The sequence below is a fragment of the Salmo salar genome, chromosome ssa13 (genome assembly GCF_905237065.1).
Source record: "Salmo salar chromosome ssa13, Ssal_v3.1, whole genome shotgun sequence".
Taxonomy (NCBI): Eukaryota; Metazoa; Chordata; class Actinopteri; order Salmoniformes; family Salmonidae; genus Salmo; species Salmo salar.
In genome coordinates, this window is record NC_059454.1 from 87,456,066 (window position 1) to 87,483,073 (window position 27,008).

Consider the following 27,008-nt stretch of genomic DNA (forward strand, 5'->3'; position numbering starts at 1 on the left):
ATACAAACACATTTACTTAGTCTGCAAAGTGCAGAGGAAGTCCAACTTGACAGTTTTGTATAGCCTATGGCTTCTTATAAGTAAGCTAAACAAATAAAGTTTTGGAGATCTTTGAGGTTGAGACACTCCCAGTCCCAACCATCCGACAGGTCCTGAAGAGGTTCCTCCCCTACAGCAGGAGGATGACCAAACACCCTGACCCCCAGCACAGGCCAGGGAGGGGCTGCTCCTCTGCTGGATTAGAGACATGCGTATGTGTGAGGGGACAGAAATGAGAGTCCTGAGACCTGAGCATCTTCCCTGCAAACACACACAGAGAAATCCGCATGCAGATCCGCTGGTTGACATCCATATTCAGGCCAGGCAAACAGACACAGGGCCACTTTGTTTCACTGGCACCGTCTTCAATTCCTCTAAAGTCAATCCCTTTCCTTAGGAGTGCTTTGGCACTAACCAACAGGGCACTGCACATAAAGAGAGGAGAGAGGAGGGGTACACTTCTCTTGTCGACGTACCGCCAGAAGACACAAACGCCTAAGTAATGAAGTTTTTGCTGAGTGCCAACATAGAAACACTATTTAGGCGAGCACAGAAAAAAAAACTGGAGGTTGGGATTGTTGTGAATCATGGAGATATTTATGAGCTAACATCCAAGATTCCATCTAAAAGAAGCATGGCTCTTCTTCACGTGGCTGAGCTTCTCTCTCTAGGTCAGGGCTTGTAAGCAGCATCAGGGATCAATGTCAAATTTTCAATGAAAAGGTCAAAGATTCCCTCTTTTCCTTAGAAGCTTTGGTTTCACAAGCTCAAGCACAATACATGCAAGCACTAGTTTAAGACACTGTTAGAATAAATGATAGGGTTTAATGTTGTTTACACAAATGGGGGGGAAAAATGGAATGCTATTCAAACACACTACATTATCCCTGGATGTGGCACGACAGAAGTAGCCCACCTTTCATTAGATTTTGAAAAGGATAGTCTGAATGAACTCTAGTGAGGGCTACATTATTTGTAGGGTATAAATCTCTAATGCTCTGCTTTGACCTCAATGGGTCAAGCTCGAGGAAAGGTGATATGGCCGAACCTATAATATCAGAGGTTGAGCTGCTAATCTCAAAGCTGATTCTGACTAAAAGCAGTCCCAATCCCACCAGAAGCCAACATACACAATCCTTTTTAATGAGTACAAAGCACTATCAATAGGCTTAACAGTCAAAAGTGGATTTAAATTAGGCCTAATCTCCATGAAAACGTCATCAAAGTGCAATGAGCCACACCCAGCCACGTGGCCTTCCAAGCCAGAAATGTTAGCTAACGGATAAGGAGGCACAATTTCAACTGAATATCTGCTACAAGGGACAGGTAGGCCTACCGGCCTGGAATAGTCTGGACCCTTGAAGATGGAGAAAGGTTACTGGGGAGCCGGGACATTCGACTGTTAATCACTATGCTACCACTGAAACGTTCAAAACTATAATAGTGGATGTCAGAAACTAAGTGTTGTGATAGAGTCTCAGTAACCTAGACATCTGGCCTGTGGCATACGGTCTAGCCTCCTCATGTCATGTACTGTATGAATACGTCACTGATGTGGTTACCAACACCTTAGATGGAACTGATCAGATGAACCGGGCCCCGCCCGGCCCCCTCTCCAAATACTACTGCTGCACCATCGAGAGATCGTCCTGACCGGTTGCATCACAGTCTGGTATGGCCAAAACCGCAAGGCCCTCCAGGTGGTGGTGAATACAGCCCAGTACATCACTGAGACCGTGCTCCCACCCATCCAGGATATCTACTCAAAACAGTGCCTGAAGAAGGCACACAGCACCAAGGACCCCACACACGAGCTGTTCTCTCCCTTACGGTCGGGAAGGCGTATCGGAGCATGAGGTCTGATACAGTTTCAAATCTACAAGCCATAAGACTAATGAACACATGAACCACCTGCTCTGATTCTCCTCACCTCAGCAAACATGCAGTCACTCACACACCGAATCTACAAAACCATCCCCTCTTTTGCCCTCAGAACAGCCTCAATTAGTCGGGGCTGGACTCTACAAGGTGTCGAAAGCATTCCACAGGGATACTATTTGCACCCAGGGGGAGCCACAGGACCGAGTTTGGGAAACGTTTTGCAAAATGACTCAAATGTAAATGTAAGTAGGGTCTAACCCAGGGCTCTCCACCCCTGTTCCCGCTGAGATACTTTCCTGTAGGTTTTCACTCCAACCCTAATCTAGTGCACCTGATTCTAATAATTAGCAGGTTGATAAGCCGAGGTTGGAGCAAAAACCTACATGAGAGTAGCTTTCCAGGAATAGGGTTGGTGAGCCCTGGCCTAACCACCTACCCAAAACAAGCCACAGTAGTGTGTTAAACATCCACAATTACTAATCTCTCATCTCCACTGAGCTATTTGGTAAAAATGTGTTTTTTTTATAAAAAAAAAAATGGGCTTGCTTTACACTTAAGAGATAGTTGATAGAAAACACGTGTAAACAAATCATGTTAACAGTGTATGGCAATATGCCCACAAGTCATCTTTCCTCTTGCAACAATGAACCGACCCAAAAATGATTGTTTTACGGTAATTTGATAGGATTCATTAGTCTTTATTTATTTTTACATATGGAATGGGAAATGCCATGTTTTATAGGTTGATCATGTAGGCATAACATCTAGGCCTACTTTACCGATCATAATCATACAGACTGGGCCTATAAATTTGATTACATCAGTTGTATGAAAAAAGCAACACATGCAAGGGAGAAACAATGAAATCACTGCTTTGCATATAAGTAAGCCTACTACAGTACAACCATACCCATACTGATACTGCATCAGGTAGGCTAGGGGCAATTCCAAGGTAACAGAATTATATTTCAATCTGTTTTTTCACTTTAAAATGTATGCCAAACAAAAACCATTTATTTCAAAGTTTAACAAAATATACAAATCTATGCACAAGGACTACTTTGAACAATTTCCACTGAAAAATGTACAAAAACGAATTAAAGTGGAAGATCTGTGCAGATGCAAATTTTGGTAATGGAATTGTGGTAAAATCTCCCTCAGGTTTTTATGTGACCACGTTTACCAAAAATTCTTAAATGTTTACTCCGAATTAAGATTCAAAGATGTCTGCAGAAAGAATGGGGTGTCAGCTATGAGATGGCACCTTGAGTTTGGAAATAAATCTGTTTTGGTTATTGAACTAGGCCACATTAAGTGAAGTGGATTTACACCCGGTAACAGTGCAGTAGAGTTCAGTACAGTAAAGTAGAGTATAGTTCAGCACAGTACAATATACTGTAATACACTTTTCTTTACTGTAATGTGCTATCCAAACTTGTGAAAGATAGGTTCAGATTTGGTGCAGTCCAGTATGTCTGTGAAAGTTAAACGAATATAAAAACAGGTCTACTTCATGTCCATCATCTCCCGCACCACCCCAACACAGGTGAAAATGGTGCATTTCTAATGTTTTGTAGTAAAAAGATGGAGGAAGATAAGTGTTTCCAATGATATCGGTGAGCATTGTGTGATTTTAACCAATTATGAGTAGGCATTGTTTACTAATTGTTTACTAATGTCATCATTCCTTCAACATCAAGGCCAGGGTGGACTGACCAAACTACTTTTCAACGTCCCTGGACGTCCGGTGTCAGTGGGTGCTCAGTCGGTGAAGATGCTGGTTACAGAAAATGAAAAGACAGGGGGCTCATGGTGTAGGTGTCAGTAACAGCTGGGAGAGGTGACATTAACTGGAGAGAGAGACAGAGAGAGAGACAGAGACAGAGAGAGAGAGACAGAGAGAGAGGTTGTCCAAACCGTTTGAACACTCAACAGTCTTGGTTTGACCAACAGAAAGACAAAGAAAACAGTTATGAGCTCAACATAACAGTATGACAGTGGAAGGGAGGACAGTAGCAGGAGACACTATGAACTGAACATAACAGTATGGCAGTGGAAGGGAGGACAGTAACAGGAGACACTATGAACTGATCATAACAGTATGGCAGTGGAAGGGAGGACAGTAGCAGGAGACACTATGAACTGAACATAACAGTATGGCAGTGGAAGGGAGGACAGTAGCAGGAGACACTATGAACTGAACATAACAGTATGGCAGTGGAAGGGAGGACAGTAGCAGGAGACACTATGAACTGAACATAACAGTATGGCAGTGGAAGGGAGGACAGTAGCAGGAGACACTATGAACTGAACATAACAGTATGGCAGTGGAAGGGAGGACAGTAGCAGGTGACCCAACTGTGGTTTGTGACTATTGTGATTTCCCGTTGTAGCCAATTCAGTTGCAGTAATTCGGTTTCTGATGTTTTTCTTTTTCTAATCACTTAATTCATAAACAAAATTGATATCAGTAAAACCACTATAACTAATTGGTAGGTCTACCATTACTTGTTACTTCTGTGAACTTTCATTATCCTCCCTCCTTATAAGGGAGAGACATTAGAAAATATCGTAAAGATGTGGCTTTTTGGTAATGGAATTACAAGGCACAGGGCAATATTTATTAAACTTCCAGAAGGTAAACATTTTCTCCAAAGCTATATAAAGCTTAAGTGTTGATATTGGTTGGCAGGGGTCTTTATGTCAACATTGTGTTTTGATGCATTTCTGATGCCTTTTAAGACTTTTTTCTGGTCAATGTTTTCTAAGCCTTTAGTAATGCCTAATTACGGGAAATGGTTGATGGTATCTATGCCTTCATTTCCCAAAAATACAAACTCGTAGCTTTCATTTGACACCCAATGTAATATGCTCCTACGAACTTCACATGCTGGTGCTTATGATTGGTACTTTTCAATGGAAATGCCCCTAGCCCTGCTTTGAGGTACGACAAGGATGAAGATATTTGTGAAATTGTGCTTGTCAATGACATCAGTGAAGGGATTAGAGCAGGTCAATAAAATATTTTATCTCCCATGTTTTCCAATGCAATGAATGGATGGGACCTGATTGTCAATCTGCATAGATAAATCCACACATACTGTAAACAAACTGGACAAAAATATAAACGTAACTTGTAAAGTGTTGGTCCCATGTTTCATGATCTGAAATAAAAGATCCCAGAAATGTTCCATACAAACAAAAAGCTTATTTCTCTCAAATTTTGTCCACAAATGTTCACATCTCTGTTAGTGCGCATTCCTCAAAACCGAGGTAATCCATCAACCTGGCAGGTGTGGCATATCAAGAAACTGATTAAACAGCATGATCGTTACACAGGTGCACCTTGTGCTGGGGACAATAAAAGGCCACTTTAAAATATGCTGTATCGTCACAACACAATACCACTGAGATCTCAAATTCTGAGGAAGCTCGCAATTGGCATGTTGACTGCAGGAATGTCCACCAGAGCTGTTACCAGAGAATTGAATGTTCATTTCTCTACCATAAACTGCCTCCAATGTCATTTTAGAGAATTTGGCAGTACATCCATCCAGCTTCACAACCTCAGACCATGTGTAACCACACCAGCCCAGGACCTCCACATCTGGCTTCCTCACCTGTGGGATTGTTTTAGGGGGTTGCTGAGGATTATTTGTGTCTGTAATAAAGCCCTTTTGTAGGAAGAAACTAATTCTGATTGGCTGGGCCTAGCTCCCCAGTGGGTGGGCCTGGTTGTCAAGTAGGTGGGCCCACCCATGGCTGCACCCCTGCTTAGTCATGCGAAATCCATAGCTTAGGGCCTAATGAATTTATTTCAATTGACTGATTTCCTGTAACTCAGTAAATTGTTGCGTTTATATTTTTGTTTAGTAATAGTTAGCTGCGTGGCTATAAAGAAACAATGCTTTGTAGTCCAAGGTGAGGCTACTTACTAGTTAATGGAAATGACATTAACACACTAATTACTGGACACTTGCTTCGGGTTGACAAGCTCGCAGTGGCTAGCTAGTTAGCACAGTTTTATTGGCAGAAACTGAATGCATTACAGTAATAACCACGCAAGCTAGCAGCTCGCTGCCCAATTCAACATCTAGTTAGTTCCTCCTTCTTGACAGTAAGAGGCGTGTTCTGTCGATTCCTTTGTTTATATATTGAGGCTACATCCTCGTGGTTTCATCCAAAGGGATTTTAAATGCTATTTCAAATGTTAGGGACAGAATTGGTCCATGTGTTATTTCGTCCTCTCTCTCTCTGTCGCTGTCACTTGCTCCTGTGTGATGATGCGGCTCTGCAGGAGAACTATAAATTCTAGATCGGCTCAAAACATACCACTCATGACAGTGCAGCTTTCTTTAAATGATCCCGTCGCTAAGCCCACGACCTCTATGATGTTACTGGGGAAAAAGCAGAGGCACAATTTCTGATACGATGTGTTATTCTTACCTGCTCGTCGAATCTACTAATTACGGCCTGAACCCATTCCACGGGTTTATGCGCCGCCATGGCCGGCCGGGTGCGAGCCGCGATGGGCCACTTGAATTATCCGTATAAATAATGATTCCTTTGCTATTTGCAACCAGTTAATCCTCAAATTCCGATGTTGATGGGGTTATTTTTTCTTTCTTTTATCAGACACACCACAATATCCCCATGACAGAACCGGAAGTTTGAATCCTCCTTCTCAATGAACAGTCGTCATTAGTTACCACAGCCACAAAGTCATAATTATGGATAAACCCCGCCTATTTCTACAATGTATTTTCTTAAAATCTGTTTTTTAACGTAAGCCTAACCTTAACCACACTGATAACCTTATGCTGAACCGTAACCTTACTTTAAGACCAAAAAGCGTTTTTTTTTTTTAAATTAATTGTTTCGATAGAGCCACTTTGACTTTGTGGCTGTGGTAACTAGTGACAACCTCAATGAAGCAGGCACTGATTCTGTTTAGAGGAGCAGCTACTGCGCGTGCGTTGCAAGAACCTTTGCAGCGTCCAGTATGAATAGAAAAAACGGGACACTGGACCAATGCCGTGTGTTTTCATCAATGACAGGTTTTAGATAACAAACTGGTGAGGTCACACTGCCTTAGGATTTTAGATACAGAAGAAACAGAAACAGAAATACTTTGCAGTTAAAACAAAATGCATAATAACAGTAGCTAAACTCTGTAGCTAACTAAAGGGTTTAAAAACGGTTTCCCATGCTTGTTCAATGAACCATAAACAATTAATGAACATGCACCTGTGGAGCGGTTGTTAAGACACTAACAGCTTACAGATGGTAGGCAATTAAGGTCACAGTTATGAAAACCTAGGACACTAAAGAGGCCTTTCTACGGACTCTGAAAAACACCAAAAGAAAGATGCCCAGGGTCCCTGTTCATCTGCATGAACGTGCCTTAGGCATGCTGCAAGGAGGCATGAGAACTGCAGATGTGGCCAGGGCAATAAATTGCAATGTCCGTACTGTGAGACGCCTAAAACAGCGCTACAGGGAGACAGGACAGACCGCTGATCATCCTCGCAGTGGCAGACCACGTGTAACAACACCTGCACAGGATCGGTACATCCGAACATCACACCTGCGGGACAGGTACAGGATGGCAACAACAACTGCCCGAGTTACACCAGGAACGCACAATCCCTCCATCAGTGCTCAGATTGTCCACAAAGGCTGAGAGAGGCTGGACTGAGGGCTTGTAGGCCTGTTGTAAGGCAGGTCCTCACCAGACATCACTGGCAACAACGTCACCTATGGGCACAAACCCACCGTCGCTGGACCAGACAGGACTGGCAAAAAGTGCTTTTCACTGACGAGTCGCGGTTTTGTCTCACATGGGGTGATGGTCGGATTTGCGTTTATCGTCAAAGGAATGAGCGTTACACCGAGGCCTATACTCTGGAGCGGGATCGATTTAGAGGTGGAGGGTCCGTCATGGTCTGGGGCGGTGTGTCACAGCATCATCGGACTGAGCTTGTTGTCACTGCAGGCAATCTCAACGCTGTGCGTTACAGGGAAGACATCCTCCTCCCTCATGTGGTTACCTTCCTGCAGGCTCATCCTGACATGACCCTCCAGCATGACAATGACACCAGCCATATTGCTTGTTCTGTGCGTGATTTCCTGCAATACAGGAATGTCAGTGTTCTGCCATGGCCAGCGAAGAGCCCGGATCTCAATCTCATTGAGCACGTCTGGGACCTGTTGGATCGGAGGATGAGGGCTAGGGCCATACCCCCCAGAAATGTCCGGGAACTTGCAGGTGCCTTGGTGGAAGAGTGGGGTAACATCTCACAGCAAGAACTGGCAAACCTGGTGCAGTCCATGAGGAGGAGATGCACTGCAGTACTTAATGCAGCTGGTGGCCACACCAGATACTGACTGTTACTTTTTGTTACATTTGTTACACTGACTGTTACATTTTTGTTACACTTTGTTCAGGGACACATTATTACATTTCTGTTAGTCACATGTCTGTGGAACCTGTTCAGTTTATGTCTCAGTTGCTGAATCTTGTTATGTTCATACAAATATTTACACATGTTAAATTTGCTGAAAATAAACGCAGTTGACAGTGAGAGGACGTTTCTTTTTTTTGCTGAGTTTAAATAAGTTAGCAATCCCTTATAGTGTAGGCCTACATCATCACTTGACACTTGTACAATATGATATGACTCCAGTCCTTCATCTGGCAATATGTGCTGGTATTCTAAGCTGTTATGTAACAATTTATTCTTGTCCCTCCCTTCCCTTTTCTCTCAGGCAAGAATTCAATGTTAATAGTTAAGAAAGTAAGCCTATATAAACGGCTTACCTATAAATGATCTCATAGCAGATTGTCCCTTTGAAAAATATTTTTCTGGAGGGCCAAATAAAACCCTGGGGGAACCCTGGTGTATAAGATATCAGTCCTAATGTACTTACATTTGTCATCCAAATGTGTTGACATGTAAAGTTGCCATGCTTTGACCCTGTGCCACCTCAGAAAGAATTGCTGCAAAATGAACTAATTTCAATTATCTAAAGAATGTTGAACAGTTATCTTTTTTTTCATAGAAAGAAAGTCTAGCTTGTGCAGCACTGGTCTACATCATGTTGGTACAACCAGGCAGTCATGGGCGGCTCCAGGGAGGGGCAAAACGGTGCTGAAGCCCCCTCAAGAATAGGCCAGGCACTCCCATTAGCACCAAGAAATAAGTTTTGCGTATATGCAATCATGTACACTGTAGATTGCAAGCACCCGTACACAACGACCAAGCTACCCCAGTGAAAAATGCTTGGTACTGCCACTGCAGGCAGTAAGGATGGTTAGGACAGTAAGTGGAGGCCTACAGGTGAAAGCGGTTGCTAAGAGGCAGTCTTAGTGAGCAAAAAATATATATATATCCAAAAGCCTAACTGATGGCTTCAGATTGGTCCGCTTGCTTGTAGCAGCAAGTGAGGTGAATCTGTAGGTGCGTATCAGTCCATACATCCCGATTCCCAGTCAAAGCACTGTCGACCGGTCTACAAGCCTACTTCTAACCACCTGGAACTCCCTGAGTGCACAGTCATTCGAATGCACTTCATATAATTATAATGATCCACAACACCGTTCATATCATCAGTATTTACTTGGTGAAAATCCATAGAATGTTTTTAATATAAAATCTGAACCTTCCCACTACAATCTAAAACAGGGCCAAGTTATTAATTTTACCAGAACCTGTCTGACCCCTAGCGGTGATGTAGAATTATGACAACATCTTAGTTCCAATATATTGCTGTATATTTGCTGCGGAAACATTGTTGTGACAGAGAGCACAGACATACAGTAGGCATCATCTGGGCTGTCTGGAATATGATCAATAGAAGACAATATTTCCTATAATTATTTATGGAAGAGAGAAATGTAAAACGTCTCGCCATCAGCAACACAGTAAAATGCCACAGTTTTTCAATACAGAAAATAGCCACACACAGACACATAAGACATGATTTCTCACACATTGGTTCCTATAATGCACTGACTGATCAGACCCTACTATCGCTGAACTTTGACCTCAGTGTGTTTGTAATTCAGACCAGCACAGCAGACAGGCTCATGTCCCCCTCCACCTCCAGGATATCAATCTGCTGAAACAGGAAGTGGCGGTGGTTGTAGCTGAACATCAGGGCTCCATTCACCATCACCTTGTAGCACTGGGTATCACACATGATGATCACCTGAAACACAGGGCCTGACATGAGTGCTGAGCTCATCCAAGGAAAAGCATACGGTATCATTGAAGCTAAAACACATTCAGATACATTTCAGCTGAAATTGTTGTCAATGCACAACACATGTAAATATCCGTTAAACTATATCTACTTGTTCCATCCTACAGTATGCAGTTAGCTATAATGGAGTTTATACCGTAAAAGGCTGGCCTCTGTAGAAGGGCATGCCACCTGTCCTTTCCTCTTGACCCCACTGTTCCTTCAGGAGACTGTTACGAACTACAACGTTCTCATTGAACCTGGGGTTGAAGTGGAACGCCACCCCCGAGTTGAAACGCAGGTTGATACAGAACCTAGAACCATAGCAACCATAATCATGGTTATTAGGCTTGACCAGGAATGTCAGGTTAGAATACCCATTAAACTAATGCTCTGTGGTAGATGGTGGAAAAGGTGTACAGAGGTAACCAGTTTATAATATCAATAAGGCACCTCGGGGGTTGGGGTATATGGCCAATATACCACGGCTAAGGGCTGTGTCCAGGCACTCCACGTTGCGTCGTGCATAAGAACAGCCCTATATTTGCCATATACCACACCTCCTTGGGCCTTATTGCATAAATATACACGGCTAAGGGCTGTTCTTATGCACGATGCGAAGCAGAGTGCCTGGATACAGCCCTTAGCCGTGGTATATTGGCCATATACCACAAATCCGAGGCGCCTTATTACTATTATAAACTGGGTACTAACATAAGATAGAACAGTAAACAAGTATTTTTGCCTCAAACCTGTGGTATATTGTCTGAAATAAACAAGGCTGAAATGCATTTTTAGCCAATCAGCATCCAGGACCCAAACAACCTGGCTCATAATACTGTATAGCTCTGTAATGTACTGCTTGTAGAGAGGGAGAACTTTTCTGGACTCTGCTGGTGAGTGTTACACAATCGTGAAATAAATAATTTGGAGTGTGACAGGCTAATCAAAAGAGGACCTTTTCCTTACTATTCATTTGTATTGTCTGTAATGTACAGGTATACAATGCATAGTACCAACTCTGACCCATAGCAGGTGAAGCAAATGCTTATGTAAGATGTGCTCAAATTGAGTAAGTTACTTACTTATCAGCGTTGTGGTTGACCACACCCTGGATGGTGATGTTTCTGCCTGGGTAAAGTCCACCTGCCATTATGTTTTTATACGGCACAACCTGAGGTCAAAGGATCCATAACATCACCATGTCAACCCTGTTTCGATACATACATTCATGTAATTATGCAGTCTGCAATTAGTCTGTAGGTTAAAGAAGGGGTGCTTACAAAGGACGGCTTGGGGGTGTATGGAGGCTGGGCAGTGTATGGAGGGGGTGCCTATAAAATGAACATTATACATCACCACAGTCTCTACAAAAAAAACGACTTTAATAAGCTTGTCAGAACTTAATTTTCTTAACATTCATTTATATAGATAAAGATTTATCAAACTTCAATGCAATTCCTGATATTGGCCTCTATCTACACATTTTAAACTCTGAAAAGTTGATTCATTGGAATGCAGCTGACCTGAAGAAATCCTGCAGCAGAGAAAGCCTACAAAACAGACAAACAGTTGTCAAATATATATCAACCTTAATAAGGAAAGCAAGCCAGATCTACCCTCAAAGCTAACGTTGATTGAATGGAATGAAATGCAGTCACCTTACTAAAACAACCACCACCAGGAAAAAAGCTAAATACACGAAATGAGCTGTCAACCCAGCACGGTATATTCTACCTGTGTGGCGGTACACCATTGAGGAGGAGTTTTGGGGCAAGTTTTGCTTTGACGAGATCTATTTCGGTTTCGTTGACCCTGTAAATAAATTGTCCATCTTGGATTATGACCTATGCTACTGTTTTGTGAAGCCAGATAGGTAGTACTGGATTTATTACTAATTATAAGTGTTTCCAGACCTTATTCTTGAAGTAACTCCAAATATAATATGTTTTTAACTTGTATAACTAAGATTCCTGTTCATGAGTCTGTCTGTCATATGAAGAATACTCACACTGTGTGGATGGCCAGGATATCCTGGTTGGGGAGGAGGTGACTGGAGAAAAGACAGGACATAACATTTCATTTCTATGTATAGGATATGAACAGACTCTCTTAGTCAGCACATGCAAGTCTGAATAATGATAATAACTTAATTTGTATAGCACTTTCCAATACAGGTAACAAAGTGCTTCACATCATAAAATAAAAGTACTAACAAAGAAATAAAGACAGGAGGAAGGACAATGAAAAAAGATAGCTAATTAAAATCATACATTAAAAGATATTTATAAAAGTGTTTCTTCAACATGGATTTAAAAAGAGGCACCCCTGACCTCCTCTAGCAGACCATCCAAAGTCTACATGGGCTTACAAAAAATGTTTATTTATTATAAAATTATGAAAAATATAAATAGCATTCCACACATGAGGCCACTTTTTCTGGACGCCAAAAAGATGTCCAATACAATCATTACACCACCTGACCATGACCACTGCAACCACTTCTGCCCACTTGCTTGCATTCCAGACAACTGATTAAGATTAGGAAATCTGTCCAGTTGCTTGCTCAAAGTTGATCCTACTGAACGCGAAAATGTACTATATTCTCCCATGAGGAGGACCTGTCAGATACTCACGGTGACTGCAGGGTTGGAGAAGGCAATAGACTGGACTTCCACTCCCCCATTCACAGAGATGGTGTCCACTCTGGAGAATGACAGCCGGTGCAGGTACTCCATGAAGAGGACACCATTCACAAAAATCTGGGATAAAACAGGATTTAGGAGAGACAAAAAATTATATACACTACGTGCACTATTATTAGGCAAGTGAGTATTCTGATCTTATCATTATTTCTATTCACATTTTCGAACCCCAAACCATATAAACTTGAATGCTTTTTGGATTTAATCATTTTCAGGTGATATGTATTTGTGTAATGAGGGAGGGTGTGGCGAAAGTGAATAACACCTTATATCAAGGTGTGCATAATTATTAGGCAGCCTCATTACCTCAGGTAAAATGGGCCAAAAAAGAGATTTAACTGACACTGAAAAGCCAAAAATGTAAAATGCCTTTCAGACGGATGCGACACTCTTTAAATAGCTAAACTATTGAGGCGTGACCACCGGACAATCAAACGTTTTGTTGCGAATAGTCAACTGGGGCGCAAAAAACGCATGGGGAAGAAAAGGCGCAAATTAACTGCAAAAGACTTGAGAAGAATTAAACGTCAAACTACCAGGAACCCATTATCCTCCAGTGCCACCGTATTCCAGAACTGCAACCTACCTGGAGGGTTCAAGAGTACAAGGTGTCAAGTGCTCAGAGACATGGCCAAGGTCAAGAAGACTGAAACAAGACCACCACTGAATAAGATTCACAAGTTGAAGCGTCAAGATTGGGCAAAAAAATACCTGAAGACAGATTTTTCAAAGGTTTTATGGACAAATGAAATGAAAGTGACTCTTGATGGACCAAATGGATGGGCCCGTGGCAGAATCAGTAATGGACACAGGGCACCACTTTGAGTCAGGTGCCAGCAAGGTAAAGGAGGGGTACTGGTATGGGCTGCTATCATTGAGGATGAGGTAGTTGGACCTTTTTGGGTTGAAGATGGACTGAAACTCAACTCCCAAACCAACTGCCAGTTTCTGGAAGATTCTTTCGTCAAACAGTGGTACAGGAAGAAGTCCTCAGCATTCTAGAAGGCCATGATCTTTATCCAGGACAATGCTCCATCACATGCATCCAAGTACTCCACTGCTTGGCTAGCCAGCAAGGGCCTCAAAGATGCCTGAATAACGACCTGGCCCCCTTCCTCACCTGACTTAAATCCTATTGAGAACTTGTGGGCCCTTCTCAAACGTGAGATTTACAGTGAGGGAAGACAATACACCTCTTTGAACAGCATTTGGGAGGCTGTGGTTGCTGCTTCAGCGAAAGTTGATCGTGAACAGATCAAGAAACTGAGAGACTCCATGGATGGAAGGCTCATGGCAGTTCTTGAAAATAAGGGTGGCTATATTGGTCACTGAATATTTTTGAAAGGCCAAAAATGTTATATAATTGTCATTTTGTGTTACTTATGTTACACTTACTCAAAAAATTAAGAATCAACAAGTGAGTTGAGAGAAATTATTTTTGTAATTTAGTTGCCTAATAATTCTGCACACTAATAGTTACCTAATAATTCTGCACACTTATATATTTCCCTGAGAAAGACAAAACTCACTTTTCCTTTGTTAAACATTCAGGTTTGAGGTTCAATAACATTTTGGATTGAGTGAGAGCATTGTGTTTGTTCAACAATAAAATGAATCCCGAGGAACACAATTTGCCTAACAATTGTACACGCAGTGTATAATATATACATATTATAATATATGCCATTTAGCAGACGCTTTTATCCAAAGCGACTTACAGTTATGCATGCATACAGTACATTTTACGTACAGTATGGGTGGCTCCACACTGCCCTTTCTCACCTGGACAAAAAGAACACCTATGTGAGAATGCTGTTCATCGACTACAGCTCAGCGTTCAACACCATAGTGCCCACGAAACTCATCACTAAGCTAAGGACTCTGGGACTAAACACCTCCCTCTGCAACTGGATCCTGGACTTCCTGACGGGCCTCCCCCAGGTGGTAAGAGTAGGCAACAACACGTCTGCCACGCTGATCCTTAACACTGGGGCCCCTCAGGGGTGTGTACTTAGTCCCCTCCTGTATTCCGTGTTCACTCACAACTGCGTGGCCAAACACGACTCCAACACCATCATTAAGTTTGCTGATGACACAACAGTGGTAGGCCTGATCACCAACAACGATGAGATGGCCTATAGGGAGGAGGTCAGAGAACTGGCAGTGTGGTGCCAGGACAACAACCTCTCCCTCAATGTGAGCAATACAAAGGAGCGGATTGTGGACTACAGGAAAAGACGGACCGAACAGGCCCCCATTAACATCGACGGGGCTCTAGTGGAGCGGGTCGAGAGTTTCAAGTTCCTTGGTGTCCACATCACCAACGAACTATCATGGTCCAAACATACCAAGACAGTCGTGAAGAGGGCACAACAAAACCTCTTCCCCCTCAGGAGATAGAAAAGATTTGGCATGGCCCCCAGATCCTCAAAAGGTTCTACAGCTGCACCATCGAGAGCATCCTGACCGGTTGCATCACCGCCTGGTATGGCAACTGCTCGGCATCTGACCGAGCAGTACTGAACTAAGAATGGTGTCTGAGTGGGTTGACATTAACAAATTGGTGTTGAACATTTCTAAAACTAAGTGTATTGTATTTGGTTCTAGATATATGCTTGCTGATGATCCCCAACTGAATTTGTCGATGAATAGAACACATGTAGAGCAAGTGAAAAAAACAAAACTACAGTTGGATGCAGCTTTCTCATGGTCAGAACACATAGATAATATTGTTATTAAGATGGGTAATGGAATTGCTGTTACAAGAAAATGTTCAGAGTATGTAACATCCAGCACTCTGAATTAGGTCAATCCCTTATCCTATCACACTTAGAGTACTGTCCAGTTATATGGTCATCTGCAGCAAAGAAAGATATAAAAAAGCTCCAAATGGCTCTAAACAGGGCTGCCAGATTAGCTCTTCATTGCTCTATCCGTATGAATATTATCCAAATGCATCAGAATCTCTCATGGCTTCACGTTGAAAACAAATTACTATCCATTCAGTATTTTTTTTCAGGCCAGTTAGTACATACTAGCAACACGCATAACCACCAAACCAGACAGGTCAATTCAGGGAATCTACTGTGAGACAACCGAAGCCAAGGACAAATCGCCTTAAATCTACAGTTTTATATAGAGCCATAGCTGAATGGAACTCTTTAGCAATCATTATTTCTCAGGCAAAAAGTAAATCCACATTCAAGAAAAAAATTATGCGATAGACCATATGACTGGACAGGAAATAGAAAGCATCAACTGAATGTTAAATGTGTTTCCTGTCAGATATTTGAATTGTCTGTATTGTCTACTTGTTAAATGTTTGTAAAGTCTTAATTTGTAATTGTTTGTAATGTTTTATTAATTGGTGTTGGACCCCAGGAAGATTAGCTAACGTTACGGCGTTAGCTAATGGGGATCCAAATAAAAATGTACAAATTCACAAATAAGTCCACAGTCAAAACACTTTTCTAGAGATAAGGTTCATTCAATAAGTCAAGAGTAAAGAAAACTGCTCTAGAGATAAGGTTAATTCAATAAGGTTATTCAAAAAATGTTGTCGCCTAAGCATCAGTAATAAAAATCTCCTGACCGAATATGAATCTCTGTTGACCAGGAACATGAGGGTAAAGTTGGCCCCCCGGGTCATGGTTGCAAAGTATTCACGCTCCTCTGAACCCCACTTGGAGTGCTGCATGGTGTTGCAGATCACAACGTCTAGGAAGCTGTCATATCGGGGGTTGAAGTGGAGGGCTATGTCAGGATTTCCTCTTGAGCCACATTGCAAATTCACATGAAACCTATACGGACAAAAGGAAGGGGCATATTATATTTTGATGTACAATTATGGCCTATACAATCATGTTCTGTGTGGCTCAGTTGGTAGAGCATGCAACACCAGGGTTGTGGGTTCAATTTCAATTTTTTTGTACCTTTATTTAACTAGGCAAGTCAGTTAAGAACAAATTCTTATTTTCAATGACAGCCTAGGAACACAGATTTGTACCTTGTCAGCTTGGGGACTTGAACTTCAACCTTTCAGTTGCTAGTCCAACAGCTCTAACCACTAGGCTATGCTGCCGCCCAGCAGGGGGCAGCCATGGGGGACTAGTATGAAAAAAATACGAAGATATATGCACTCACTACTGTAAGTTGCTCTGGATAAGAGTGTCTGCTAAAATGTAAATGTTGCATTCAATGATTAGGATAAACAAGATCCCTTCTGTGCTTATAGTGAGTGACAAGACTGCTAAAGGAGAGTGTCTCTAGGTAGGGCTACCTCTGGGCTCCTGGCAGGACTCTTCCTGTCACAGTGATGGTCATCCCCTCATGCAGAGCTCCCTGGATACAGCCAGTGAATGGCACTCTCTAGTGGCACAGAGCACAAAACAACATGTGAACAGGGCTGGGTGCTAGTCTTGTTCACCATCTGTTAAGACCCAGGCAAGCTAGGGACTTGGCAAATAGAGACTTTGAAACGTTAAGCCCTCACAATGGCCACATCAAGTATTTTCTAATAACAATTTAAAAGGTTATGGTTTCCTTTCTTCTTTTCTTTTCTAGTTAAAAAATACTTTAGGATTAATTTCCAATAGAATCCTATAGGATTCTCACAATCCTATCGGATTTTGTGACACTATCAGAATCCTATCTGAATCATATTGAACTACTTTTTTCCTATTGGAAATGTCAAAAATAATCCTATAAGATTCTCGCAAACCTATAGGATTTTGTGTCACAACTATCAGAATCCTATTGGACAACTTTTTTCCTACAGGAAACTCTTGTAGGATTTTGTCACCACAATAATTTGTTGTAATTTGTTCCAGTACAATACAACAACATTACTTACAACATTTTGGTTGATTGGAAACAACAGTTTTATATTAATTTCGGTTTTATTCACCACAATATGGGAGTGATTCAAAGCTGCAAGTCCATTTGTAGTATGACCACCTACACCTTTATTTATTTTTTATGGGAAAAATTACACCAAAAATAAGCAACAAAATGACACCCAAACATCACATATAACGGGGCCTATAAATGACGTGAATAATATCAAAGTAGAATTCTTACCGGATTGAAGAAGGGTTGCTGAAAAGACATGCTTAAGTGTTGCTCTGATCTGTCTGTTCGAAACACGTAGACGTGATCTGGTTCTCCTCAGTAAAGCTGCAATGTCACTTTTTGGGCGACCCGACCAAATTCACATAGAAAAGTAATTTATAGATCTGCCTTTCTAATTGAAAGCAAGTCTAAGAAGCGGTAGATCTGTTCTATGTGCGCTAGTTATATGCTTCCTGTTTTTGTATTTTACCAGCTTCAAACTGCTGAAAATACAATATTTTTGGTTACAGAAAATATATTTCACAGGGATGGTACAATGATTCTCTACACAATACTTGCTTCCTTTGTCAATAAACTGGAATTAGGCAAACTATTAGAAAAGCAACTAGGAAATGGCGGAGCGATTTCTGCAGTGAACGTAAGTTTCGTTTCTCATAAATGTCTCCATACACAATCGAAAACCTTGACCCTTAGATAAGAGAGCAACGAAAATGTAGCACACCTTTTACACCAAGTAGCCTACGACTTGGCTGACTGATTACCATTAACTTACCATTTTTAAACGGTTTAGTTTTCTTGTATCCATTAATTTATTACTTTCACTAAGTCACTAGCATCAGAGGTATTTTGTAGTGAATTGTAAAGGGAATCAAACAGCATACATATCTATCCAAAGTGCCTCTTTCACTAGGTGTTATCTCATCATACGTATTACATTTATATCTGATCAGATTTTGCATGTGTCCTAAACATACAGTATATCTATGGTGTCTGTTATTTATAATAATAATGTATTCTCTATACTATTTAAACATAAACAATGAGAGCCTTGATGAATTGGGAGGTGGCTACATAAACTAAACCATGAATACACACCAAATAAAAAACAAGTCATTTGAATGAAACATACTACACTAGTGTACAGATAAGTGAATCAGTAGATATGAGTTTTTATGGCCTAATGTCCTTACTCCATCATATCTTGTGTTAATGATTACCATATCACACCAAGGGCACAAATCAAGTTACCAGTGACACCACAGAGAAAGGGAGTAGTTCTAAATATATTTGGTGACAGTAGATATAGATAACCGTAAATATAACTGTCCATAGCATAACTAAAATGCTTTATTAAATTCAGCTCAAACATACATTTTCACATGACAAGCTTCATTTTATTGTCTTTCAAGGATGAAAACAGAAACTGTGTTTACAGAATGGTAGCCACATGCAATACAAAAATATGAATTTTTACATGACATAAAAAACATTCAAAAAAATGTACAGTATTTTTACAGTATTTTGTACATGAAAAAATATAAAGATATATACATCTGTAATAGGGGGGCAGTACCTATTTAAAAATGCAATGATGTATAGTACATATAAAATGTTTGTACAAATATTACAATAATTGTGTTAATTAGCTGTACATTAAATAATGTATATACATGTCTATCTTTGACACTGATATTGTCAAAATAACATTTACTGCAGTCTTTCACTAAATCAACCCTTCATGTTCCAATACAATACACTCACTCGCACATACACACTCACAAACACAAATACAAGCACACCAACTGAGGCGAGCAATCACAAACATAATACACACAAGCGCGCACAAAAAGGCCATGTTTAAGGAGTAAATTATAGGATACTTTTGCGCCAGGCTCTTGTTCTATTATTTTTGCACTGTGAATGAATCTACTAAACTACTTGAATGGTCTACCTCTACACCCCTCACAGGCTGATAGAGGGCATCTCTTGCGTCTCTGTGGCGCCCTCTTACCCCTTTTAATAATCAGGGCACTCACTTCATCATCAAATACCTTCAGTCATAAATAACCAACATAATTCCATTTCCAGTGGGTAGTGAGATGATGAGAGGAAGGTCCCATTGCATGCTGACACCTGTGAACTGTCAACATATTCATTCTTCATTCATGCACTGAGCCGTTTTCAAATGTATGGTTTCATCAGATTCTACTCAGACAAGCAACACAAAGACAAGACTCAATTAAATCATGCTCTCCCAACTCCTGAGACCTTTGTCCTTTCAAATTTCATGGAACAAAAAAAGAAACACTACAAAAATGATTACTTTAAATAGGAACCAACAACCAAAGGTGACAGTTTGTTTCTTATAGTTTTTTCTCCTGTTGAAATAATGTGTACAGGTAGTGAGTGACCAGAAGGCAGACATGGGCCAGCACGATGACAGTGTCGCAGCGCATGCCATCAAAAAACTGCAGAGAGCTGAGGGGTAAGAATCAAGAGGCAGTTGGATTACATCACTCAAGCAGCCTGAAGCATCAAGACCACAATGAGAAAAGAGTAGGGAGTGAATGCAGAGGTACATTTGTGATAGGAGAAGTTAAAACCATTGTTTTGGCCCAGCGAGTGTCTGGGCCACGTCGTCTGGGAGCCCCCAGCAGGAAGAACCACATCACAGCAGCACAGAGAGCAGGGCAGGCTGCAGACGGAGCAGAACACAGCAGAACAGCTGTCAGCCACCAGGCACAGGCCACAGCACACCAGTCAGTCTTAGCACAGACACCACAAACCAGTTAATCACAAGTCTCAGATAGTCCAAATTGCAAAAAATTAATTAAATAAAAATGAAGGCAATAAGTTTTGAGATGAAGGAAGGAAAGTTGACGGGCGGTAGCGAAGCACTACCCTTAACCTCCTCAGTCCAGCACCCTTCTCTCCCACACAACCAAACACTACAGTTTAATAGACATGGAAGATCAGGCTGTGGGTTAGTGGAAGCAGTGTCTGTATCAGGCAGAGTCAATGCTTTGATCAATCCTAAGAGTTAAGGATTTCAGGAGCATGCAAGGCAGACCCAGGCTTTGTTTGTTTTGCATTGCTTATATTTCATAGTGACGGCTACAACCTATATTAGGAAGACAGAAAACAGAAAGAGAGAGAGAGAGAACAAAGGAAAACATGGAGGTTAGAGACTGTTGGTGAAACTATGCTAACAGGTGTAACATTAAGAGAGAATAAGACCGGTGCAGTAGAGTAGACAGGTAAATACTTCAACATGAAACAAGGGTCCAGATTTCTGTACCACAGAAGACTCAGATGAGCTTTCTCACAGAAAGCTTTTTCAGGATTCACAAGCCCATGCAAAGTGTCCCAACAGACCATGGCAAACACCATGCAACCTGGTAAGTGCTTCTCTTTCCATTCAAGCTCTGGCATGCTATGCAGACAGCCTTTGTTGGGGCATCTGTGGTATCATTCCTGATAGTGTTGGAAGAGGCCAGCTTGTGTTTGAATACAAACAGAAGACCAGTAGCCAAGCCAGTTCCACTAGCAGAGAGTTGTTGAACTGATGGTGGCTGTTACTGGACAACAGGCTCATGTGAGAGAAGACTCCACCCATGGGCCTTTGAGTGACAGACATGCAGTATGTAGTGAATGAGGAAGTTACAGAGAACGAGCAGGAGAGAGATGGTAGGAGAGGTGGAGACAAATCTGGACCAGGTACTGTATATCTAACATATGAGAAGAGGAAAGGGGTGGGGAGATGTAGGGGTACAGAGCAGGTCAGGAAATTGTCCAGGAAAGGGAAGGACAAAACAATGCTTTTAAACACAAAAGTGCATTCAACTCACAGTCACATCCTGGGGGAGATAGAGTTTGGAAAGCAGAAGACAAAACAAAGAACATTCCCTTAGCATCACATATGGTTCATTTCTAAATGATTCACCATTAGAAATCACCGTCCCTCATATTACAGTGGTCAATGTATTTGTAGTGGACCATTAGATGCTAATGTGGCTCATGAATATTATGAACATAAACTACTACCAAGAGTCTACTCAGGCATACCCTGCCTGGTCCTCATTAGTTTTACATCAGTGGGTCTAATACCTCACAGCAATCTGGGGGTCATCCTTTACAAGCCTTCAGTTGAACCCCTTTGTTTTATACACAAGTCCATTCCAGACGAGTCAGAGCCCAGTCAGGGGTCAGAGTGCATCTCAGGGCAGGTAGGACATATACTCCTCCCATGCTTCCATCTCTACCTCCACCTCTAGGATACGTACTCTGCAGACTTCCAGAAGTGTCCAGGGTGGGACAGTCTCCGGTTGAGTTTGGGCAGCTTCTCCAGCATGTCAGCCAGCTGGGTGAAGGTGGGCCGCTCCCTCAGGTCATAGGCCCAGCAGGCAGACAGGATCTCCTGCACACACATACACAGGAGGTATTCATGTCTTTACTTCGTGCCAACACAATGCAGAGATTTATCCTGTACTCAGCTTTAATGTTTCCTCTATTCTAACAAGGTCATCCCGTAAAAACATCGCATTCGCCTAGAAAATAACCTCACCTGCGCCACGAGGATACATTTTATTTTTATGTGCATAGATTTCTGCATGATTCCACCACAATGTGATCTGGCACACAGAGGTGCTTCAACCCCTCCACTCACCGTGACCTCCTTTCCCAGGCTGATCTCTGCCAGGACCTTCTTGATGCCCTCACCACTCCCCACTTGCCAGATGGTAGCCTCCACAGGCTGGTTGGTGATAGGCCAGTCCCTGGCTTGGAGCTCGTACCAAATGGTGCTAAAAGGGGGCAACCAGCAATATGGTCATTCCCCAGAGCCAGTTAACTGTAAACTGATGCAGTCTCAGAGAGAAAAAACATTGTGCTATCAATGATAAAGAAAAGGTACATCAGAATGTGCTAAGATCGTACCCAAAGGCGTAGACGTCTGCAGCGTTGGAGAATGGCAGGCGGTCCTCATTGTTTCCAGGGCTCATCCTGCGTACGATCTCTGGCGCCAGGTAACAGATCCAGCCATGTGGAAGCTTCAGCTCATTGTCTCGCCTGTGAAGCAAGACACACACACACAGTCACCCAGTGAGCATCCACCAGCTGAGATGATAGCTGTAGGAACCAATATGCAGAGTCCTTACCTCCCCTCCTGAACCACTCCAGAGATTCCAAACAGACCAAAGTCTGTAATTATCACTTTATTGGTGTCATGAAAGACGTTCTTCGACTTCAAGTCCTTGTGGACAATGCCTTTGGCATGAAGATATCCCATTCCCTGTGTAGATTGAAGGATGTAAATAAGGACATAGAGTAAATATACATTACACATTTATACTGAACAAAAATATAAACGCAACATGTAAAGTGTTGGTCCCATGTTTCATGAGCTGAAATAAAAGATCCCAGGAATGTTCCATACATACGAAAATATTATTTCTCTCAAATTTTGTGCACAAATGAGTTTACATCCCTGTTAGTGAGCATGTTTCCCTTGCCAAGATAATCCATCCACCTGACAGGTGTGGCATATCAAGAAGATGATTAAATAGCATGATCATTACACAGGTGCTGGGGACAACAAAAGGCCACTAAAATGTGCAGTTTTGTCATTACAAAATGCCACAGATGTCTCAAGTTTTGAAGGAGCATGCAATTGGCATACTGATTGCAGGAATGTCCACCAGAGCTGTTGCCAGAGACTTGAATTTTCATTTCTCTACCATAAGCCGACTCCAACGTCGTTTTAGAGAATTTGGCAGTAGGTCCAATCGGCCTCACAACGACAGACCATGTGTAACCATGCCAGCCCAGGACCTCCACATTCGGCTTCTTCACCTGCTGGATCGTCTGAGACCAGCCACCTGGACAGCTGATGAAACTGTGGGTTTGTACAACCAACACATTTCTGCACAAACTGTCAGAAATCGTCTCAGGGAAGCTCCACTGTGTGCCCGTCGTCCTCACCAGGGTCTTGACCTGACTGCAGTTCGCCATCGTAACCGACTTCAGTGGGAAAATGCTCACCTTTGATGGCCACTGGCATGCTGGAGAAGTGTACTCTTCACAGATGAATCCCTGTTTGAACTTGTTGGAATCGGCTAAACTTTTAACATTGAGATATTAAATGAATGATAGGAAATGAAAGAGACTGGGTTATGTTAGAAGTTAATGGTTCTCAGAAGAAGGAAGAAGGCTTTGGAATGTGTTTAATGGAGGAGAGCGATGTGTTGATACAGGGGAGACAGATGGACATCAGTGTATTAGATGAAAGAAGGGTTGAGGTCAGGAGGTGAGGACAGATTCTCTTAAGAGAGTAATAAATGTGTGGAATCCTGTTACCCTCTTTATTAGCTTCCTGTAGAGCCATACAATGTAAGGATTAGAGAGAAAGGGGAATGTCTTAAGTAGGATGCATATAAACTGTCAAGTCTGAAATCTTTAGCTGTCTGATTTCAGCTGTACAGAACCTTTGGGGATGATTAAACTTGGTTAAAGCTTCTCTAGTGTCCGTGAATTATTTACTCTGAAAAATAAGAACCTAACAAACTGTACCGGCAGATTGCAGACAGCGTGTATGGCGTAGTGTGGGCGAACGGTTTGCTTATGTCAATGTTGAAAACAGAGTGCCCCATGGTGGGCAGGCATAAACTATGGACAACAAACACAATTGCATTTTATCGATGGCAATTTGAATACACAGGGATATGGTGACGAGATTTTGAGGCCCATTGTCGTGCCATTCATCCGCCGCCATCACCTCATGTTTCAGCATAATGCACGGCCCCATGTCGTCAGGATCTGTACACAATTCCTGGAAGCTGAAAATGTCCCAGTTCTTCCATGGCCTGCATACTCACCAGACATGTCACCCATTGAGCATGTTTGGATGCTCTGGATCGACTTTACGACAGGGTGTTCCAGTTCCCGCCAATATCCAGAAACCTCGCACAGCCATTGAAGAGGAGTGGACGACATTGCACAGGCCACAATCAACAGCCTGATCAACTCTATACGAAGGAGATGTGTCACGCTGCATGAAGCAAATGGTGGTCACACCAGATACTGACTGGTTTTCTGATCCACACCCTTACCTTTTTTTTATGGTATCTGTGACCAACAGATGCATATCTGTATTATCAGTCATGTGAAACCCATAGATTAGGGCCTAATTTATTTATTTCAATTGACTGATTTCCTTAAATGAACTGTAACTCATTGAAATGGTTGCATGTTTGTGTTTGTGTGTGTGTGTGTGTGTGTGTGTGTGTGTGTGTGTGTGTGTGTGTGTGTGTGTATGTATGTATATATATATATATATAATATATAAATAACACACGTACAAATGTGAAAGTATTGAACAGGGATAGAAGTTACCTTTACAATTTCTTGAGCAATTTGCCTCGTCTTGTTTATATCCAGTGTGTTTTTGGTGTCTCGAACGACAGAGTATAGTGTCCTCCCTTTACAGAAACTGGAGAAACACTTGAATTAACAAATGGAACTAAACAAATAAACAACAGCTATGGTTGACTGAATATAACAAAGGGATAATTTATTATTCTAGATGTGATTTAGCCCCTCCTACCTGGTGATGATGGCAAGGTGGGGAGGGGCCATGCATGCACCCATGAAGAGGACCACGTTCTCATGACGGGTCTGTCTGTAGTTCATCACCTCCTTCTTAAACAGCTTAAGGTGGTCCTGGTTGTTCCCATCTATCTCCAGCAGCCTGATGGCCACCTCTCCATGCCAACGGCCCTTATGCACCTTGCCCCAACGGCCCTGGAGTGAGTGATTTAATGACAGTTTGAGAAACACACTTTAAATGGGTTTAAAACTGAAAACACTGATAGTTTGATGCAAATATGGCTCATTAAATATTTCAGATCACCTTCCCAATGAGCTCTCCCAGGTCCAGCTGTTCGAACGGTATGTCCCACTCCTGCAAGTAGACACTGGTCTGGCTGGCCTTACGGGAGATGGGGCCTTTCCAGCGACCTCCCCTTGAGTTGGGCAGGTCATCCAACTCATCACCATCACACTCACCATCCGAACCCCCATTCATCTCACTCCCACCCCCATCATCATCATCATCATCATCATCTTCCTCCTCCTCATCTTCCTCCTCCACTACTGGGTCTGGGTCGATCTCAGGTTCAACCACCTCCTCATCCTCCTCTTCCTCCTGTAGGACATTCATGCATGTTGGGTTTTGGGCATGTGTCTGCATGTGTCACAGTTACTTCGCACGCACATACTCAGTTTTTACCTCTCCGTCCTCATCCTCGGCCAGTTCAGAGTGTATATCATCTGCTGGTTCAGTCTCACTGTTGGGACAGGGTAAACCACAGTCACAATGTCAGAGTATGCCGAGTATTGTGCCATTAAAACACTATTGATAAATGAAATAGACAGCCAAGCCTTACACTGTGTCATGGAGGGCTTCAGAATGCAACGTAGAACTGGACACATCTGGGAGAAAAAAATACAAATGTTCAGTATGTAATAAAAATAATGTGGCTTTTTGCTTGTAAAGACAAAATTGCGTCCCTCATGTAGTTTCTTTGCCCACTTATATTGTCGCTTTGCCATAGCAATGTGTTGACAACAACCACCATAACAAGACATGCAATTCCCAAACTCCCCAGCAGGTGGCACAGAGACCCATCTATACAAGAGACAATGCAGTCTAAATATCACACAACACATTCTAAAACATTCACAAATGCACAACTTTGTCATGTAATTCACTAAGCCTGTGAGTACATGCAGGAGATAGAGAGAACTGACAAGGCTGGGGACGTGGGCAGGTGTGAGTGCAGCACAACAGTCTGTCTGGGACTGTACTGTAAACTCACCAGGGAAGATAAACTGCTGTCTATGCTGAAAGTAGCAGGCAGCTTAGGGAAAAGACAGGGAAGAACCAACAAGCATGGAGTGGAGAGAGAGACTCTGGGTTAGAGTAGCCATTAAAATAACCCCAGTCACTCCCACCCCCCTGAGGAGTGGTATTAATGCAGAGAGGGAGCGAGAGGGAGGACGACCACTGCTGCCCGGCCATTCCATTCCACGTTTAACGTTCAACATTCGCTAAACAGGAAATGTGACTCAGGGAGACCTTCTGTGTAATCAAGAACACAATGCAAGCATGCGCTTTGATAGTGGGAGTATGCTGGCTTATTTCTGTGCAGTGGACATGCTTGTGTGGTTAAGTGTATATTCATGTGTGTATTTGCATGTGCGTATATTCATGTGTGTGTTTGTATGTGAGAG

General features: G+C 42.2%; 3 protein-coding genes across 13 annotated transcripts in view; all 3 read right to left on the reverse strand.

Annotated features, from left to right (window-relative positions):
• LOC106567758 (neurofibromin) overlaps positions 1–6,798 on the reverse strand; it is a 71,964-nt gene extending 65,166 nt beyond the window's left edge. For 3 of the 4 annotated variants that reach the window (XM_045692332.1, XM_045692333.1, XM_014137461.2), the window contains exon 1: positions 6,367–6,798. In XM_045692332.1, coding sequence (XP_045548288.1) covers positions 6,367–6,426 — 60 coding nt within the window. In that variant the 5' untranslated portion in view covers positions 6,427–6,798. The remainder of the gene's footprint in view (positions 1–6,366) is intronic. The other variant, XM_014137465.2, reaches the window with a different exon arrangement.
• Positions 6,799–9,520: 2,722 nt separating this feature from the next.
• Positions 9,521–18,335, reverse strand: LOC106567757 (galectin-9). Of its 5 annotated transcripts, XM_014137458.2 has the most exons (11): positions 17,949–18,335; positions 17,149–17,237; positions 16,462–16,669; positions 12,801–12,926; positions 12,176–12,217; positions 11,902–11,979; positions 11,691–11,717; positions 11,448–11,498; positions 11,250–11,338; positions 10,322–10,478; positions 9,521–10,131 (listed from the first exon to the last, which is right to left on the reverse strand). In XM_014137458.2, the coding sequence occupies exons 1-11, from the start codon at positions 17,976–17,978 to the stop codon at positions 9,985–9,987; spliced, it is 1,044 nt and encodes a 347-aa protein (XP_013992933.1). In that variant the 5' UTR covers positions 17,979–18,335; the 3' UTR covers positions 9,521–9,984. The 5 variants fall into 5 exon arrangements, with proteins under 5 accessions (XP_013992933.1, XP_045548295.1, XP_013992934.1 ...); XM_045692339.1 differs by lacking the exon at positions 17,149–17,237; XM_014137459.2 differs by lacking the exon at positions 11,902–11,979.
• Positions 18,336–19,039: 704 nt separating this feature from the next.
• LOC106568071 (kinase suppressor of Ras 1) overlaps positions 19,040–27,008 on the reverse strand; it is a 40,863-nt gene continuing 32,894 nt past the window's right edge. Inside the window, exons 11-22 of one of the 4 annotated variants that reach the window (XM_045692335.1) lie at positions 26,594–26,635; positions 26,162–26,207; positions 26,005–26,062; positions 25,627–25,920; positions 25,321–25,517; positions 25,110–25,206; positions 22,877–23,010; positions 22,656–22,787; positions 22,387–22,522; positions 22,004–22,137; positions 21,569–21,577; positions 19,040–20,841 (exon numbers count right to left, since the gene is read on the reverse strand). In XM_045692335.1, coding sequence (XP_045548291.1) covers positions 21,571–21,577; positions 22,004–22,137; positions 22,387–22,522; positions 22,656–22,787; positions 22,877–23,010; positions 25,110–25,206; positions 25,321–25,517; positions 25,627–25,920; positions 26,005–26,062; positions 26,162–26,207; positions 26,594–26,635 — 1,277 coding nt within the window. In that variant the 3' untranslated portion in view covers positions 19,040–20,841; positions 21,569–21,570. Of the gene's footprint in view, positions 22,138–22,386; positions 22,523–22,655; positions 22,788–22,876; positions 23,011–25,109; positions 25,207–25,320; positions 25,518–25,626; positions 25,921–26,004; positions 26,063–26,161; positions 26,208–26,593; positions 26,636–27,008 lie in introns of all 4 variants that reach the window. The other 3 variants (XM_045692337.1, XM_045692336.1, XM_045692334.1) reach the window with 3 other exon arrangements.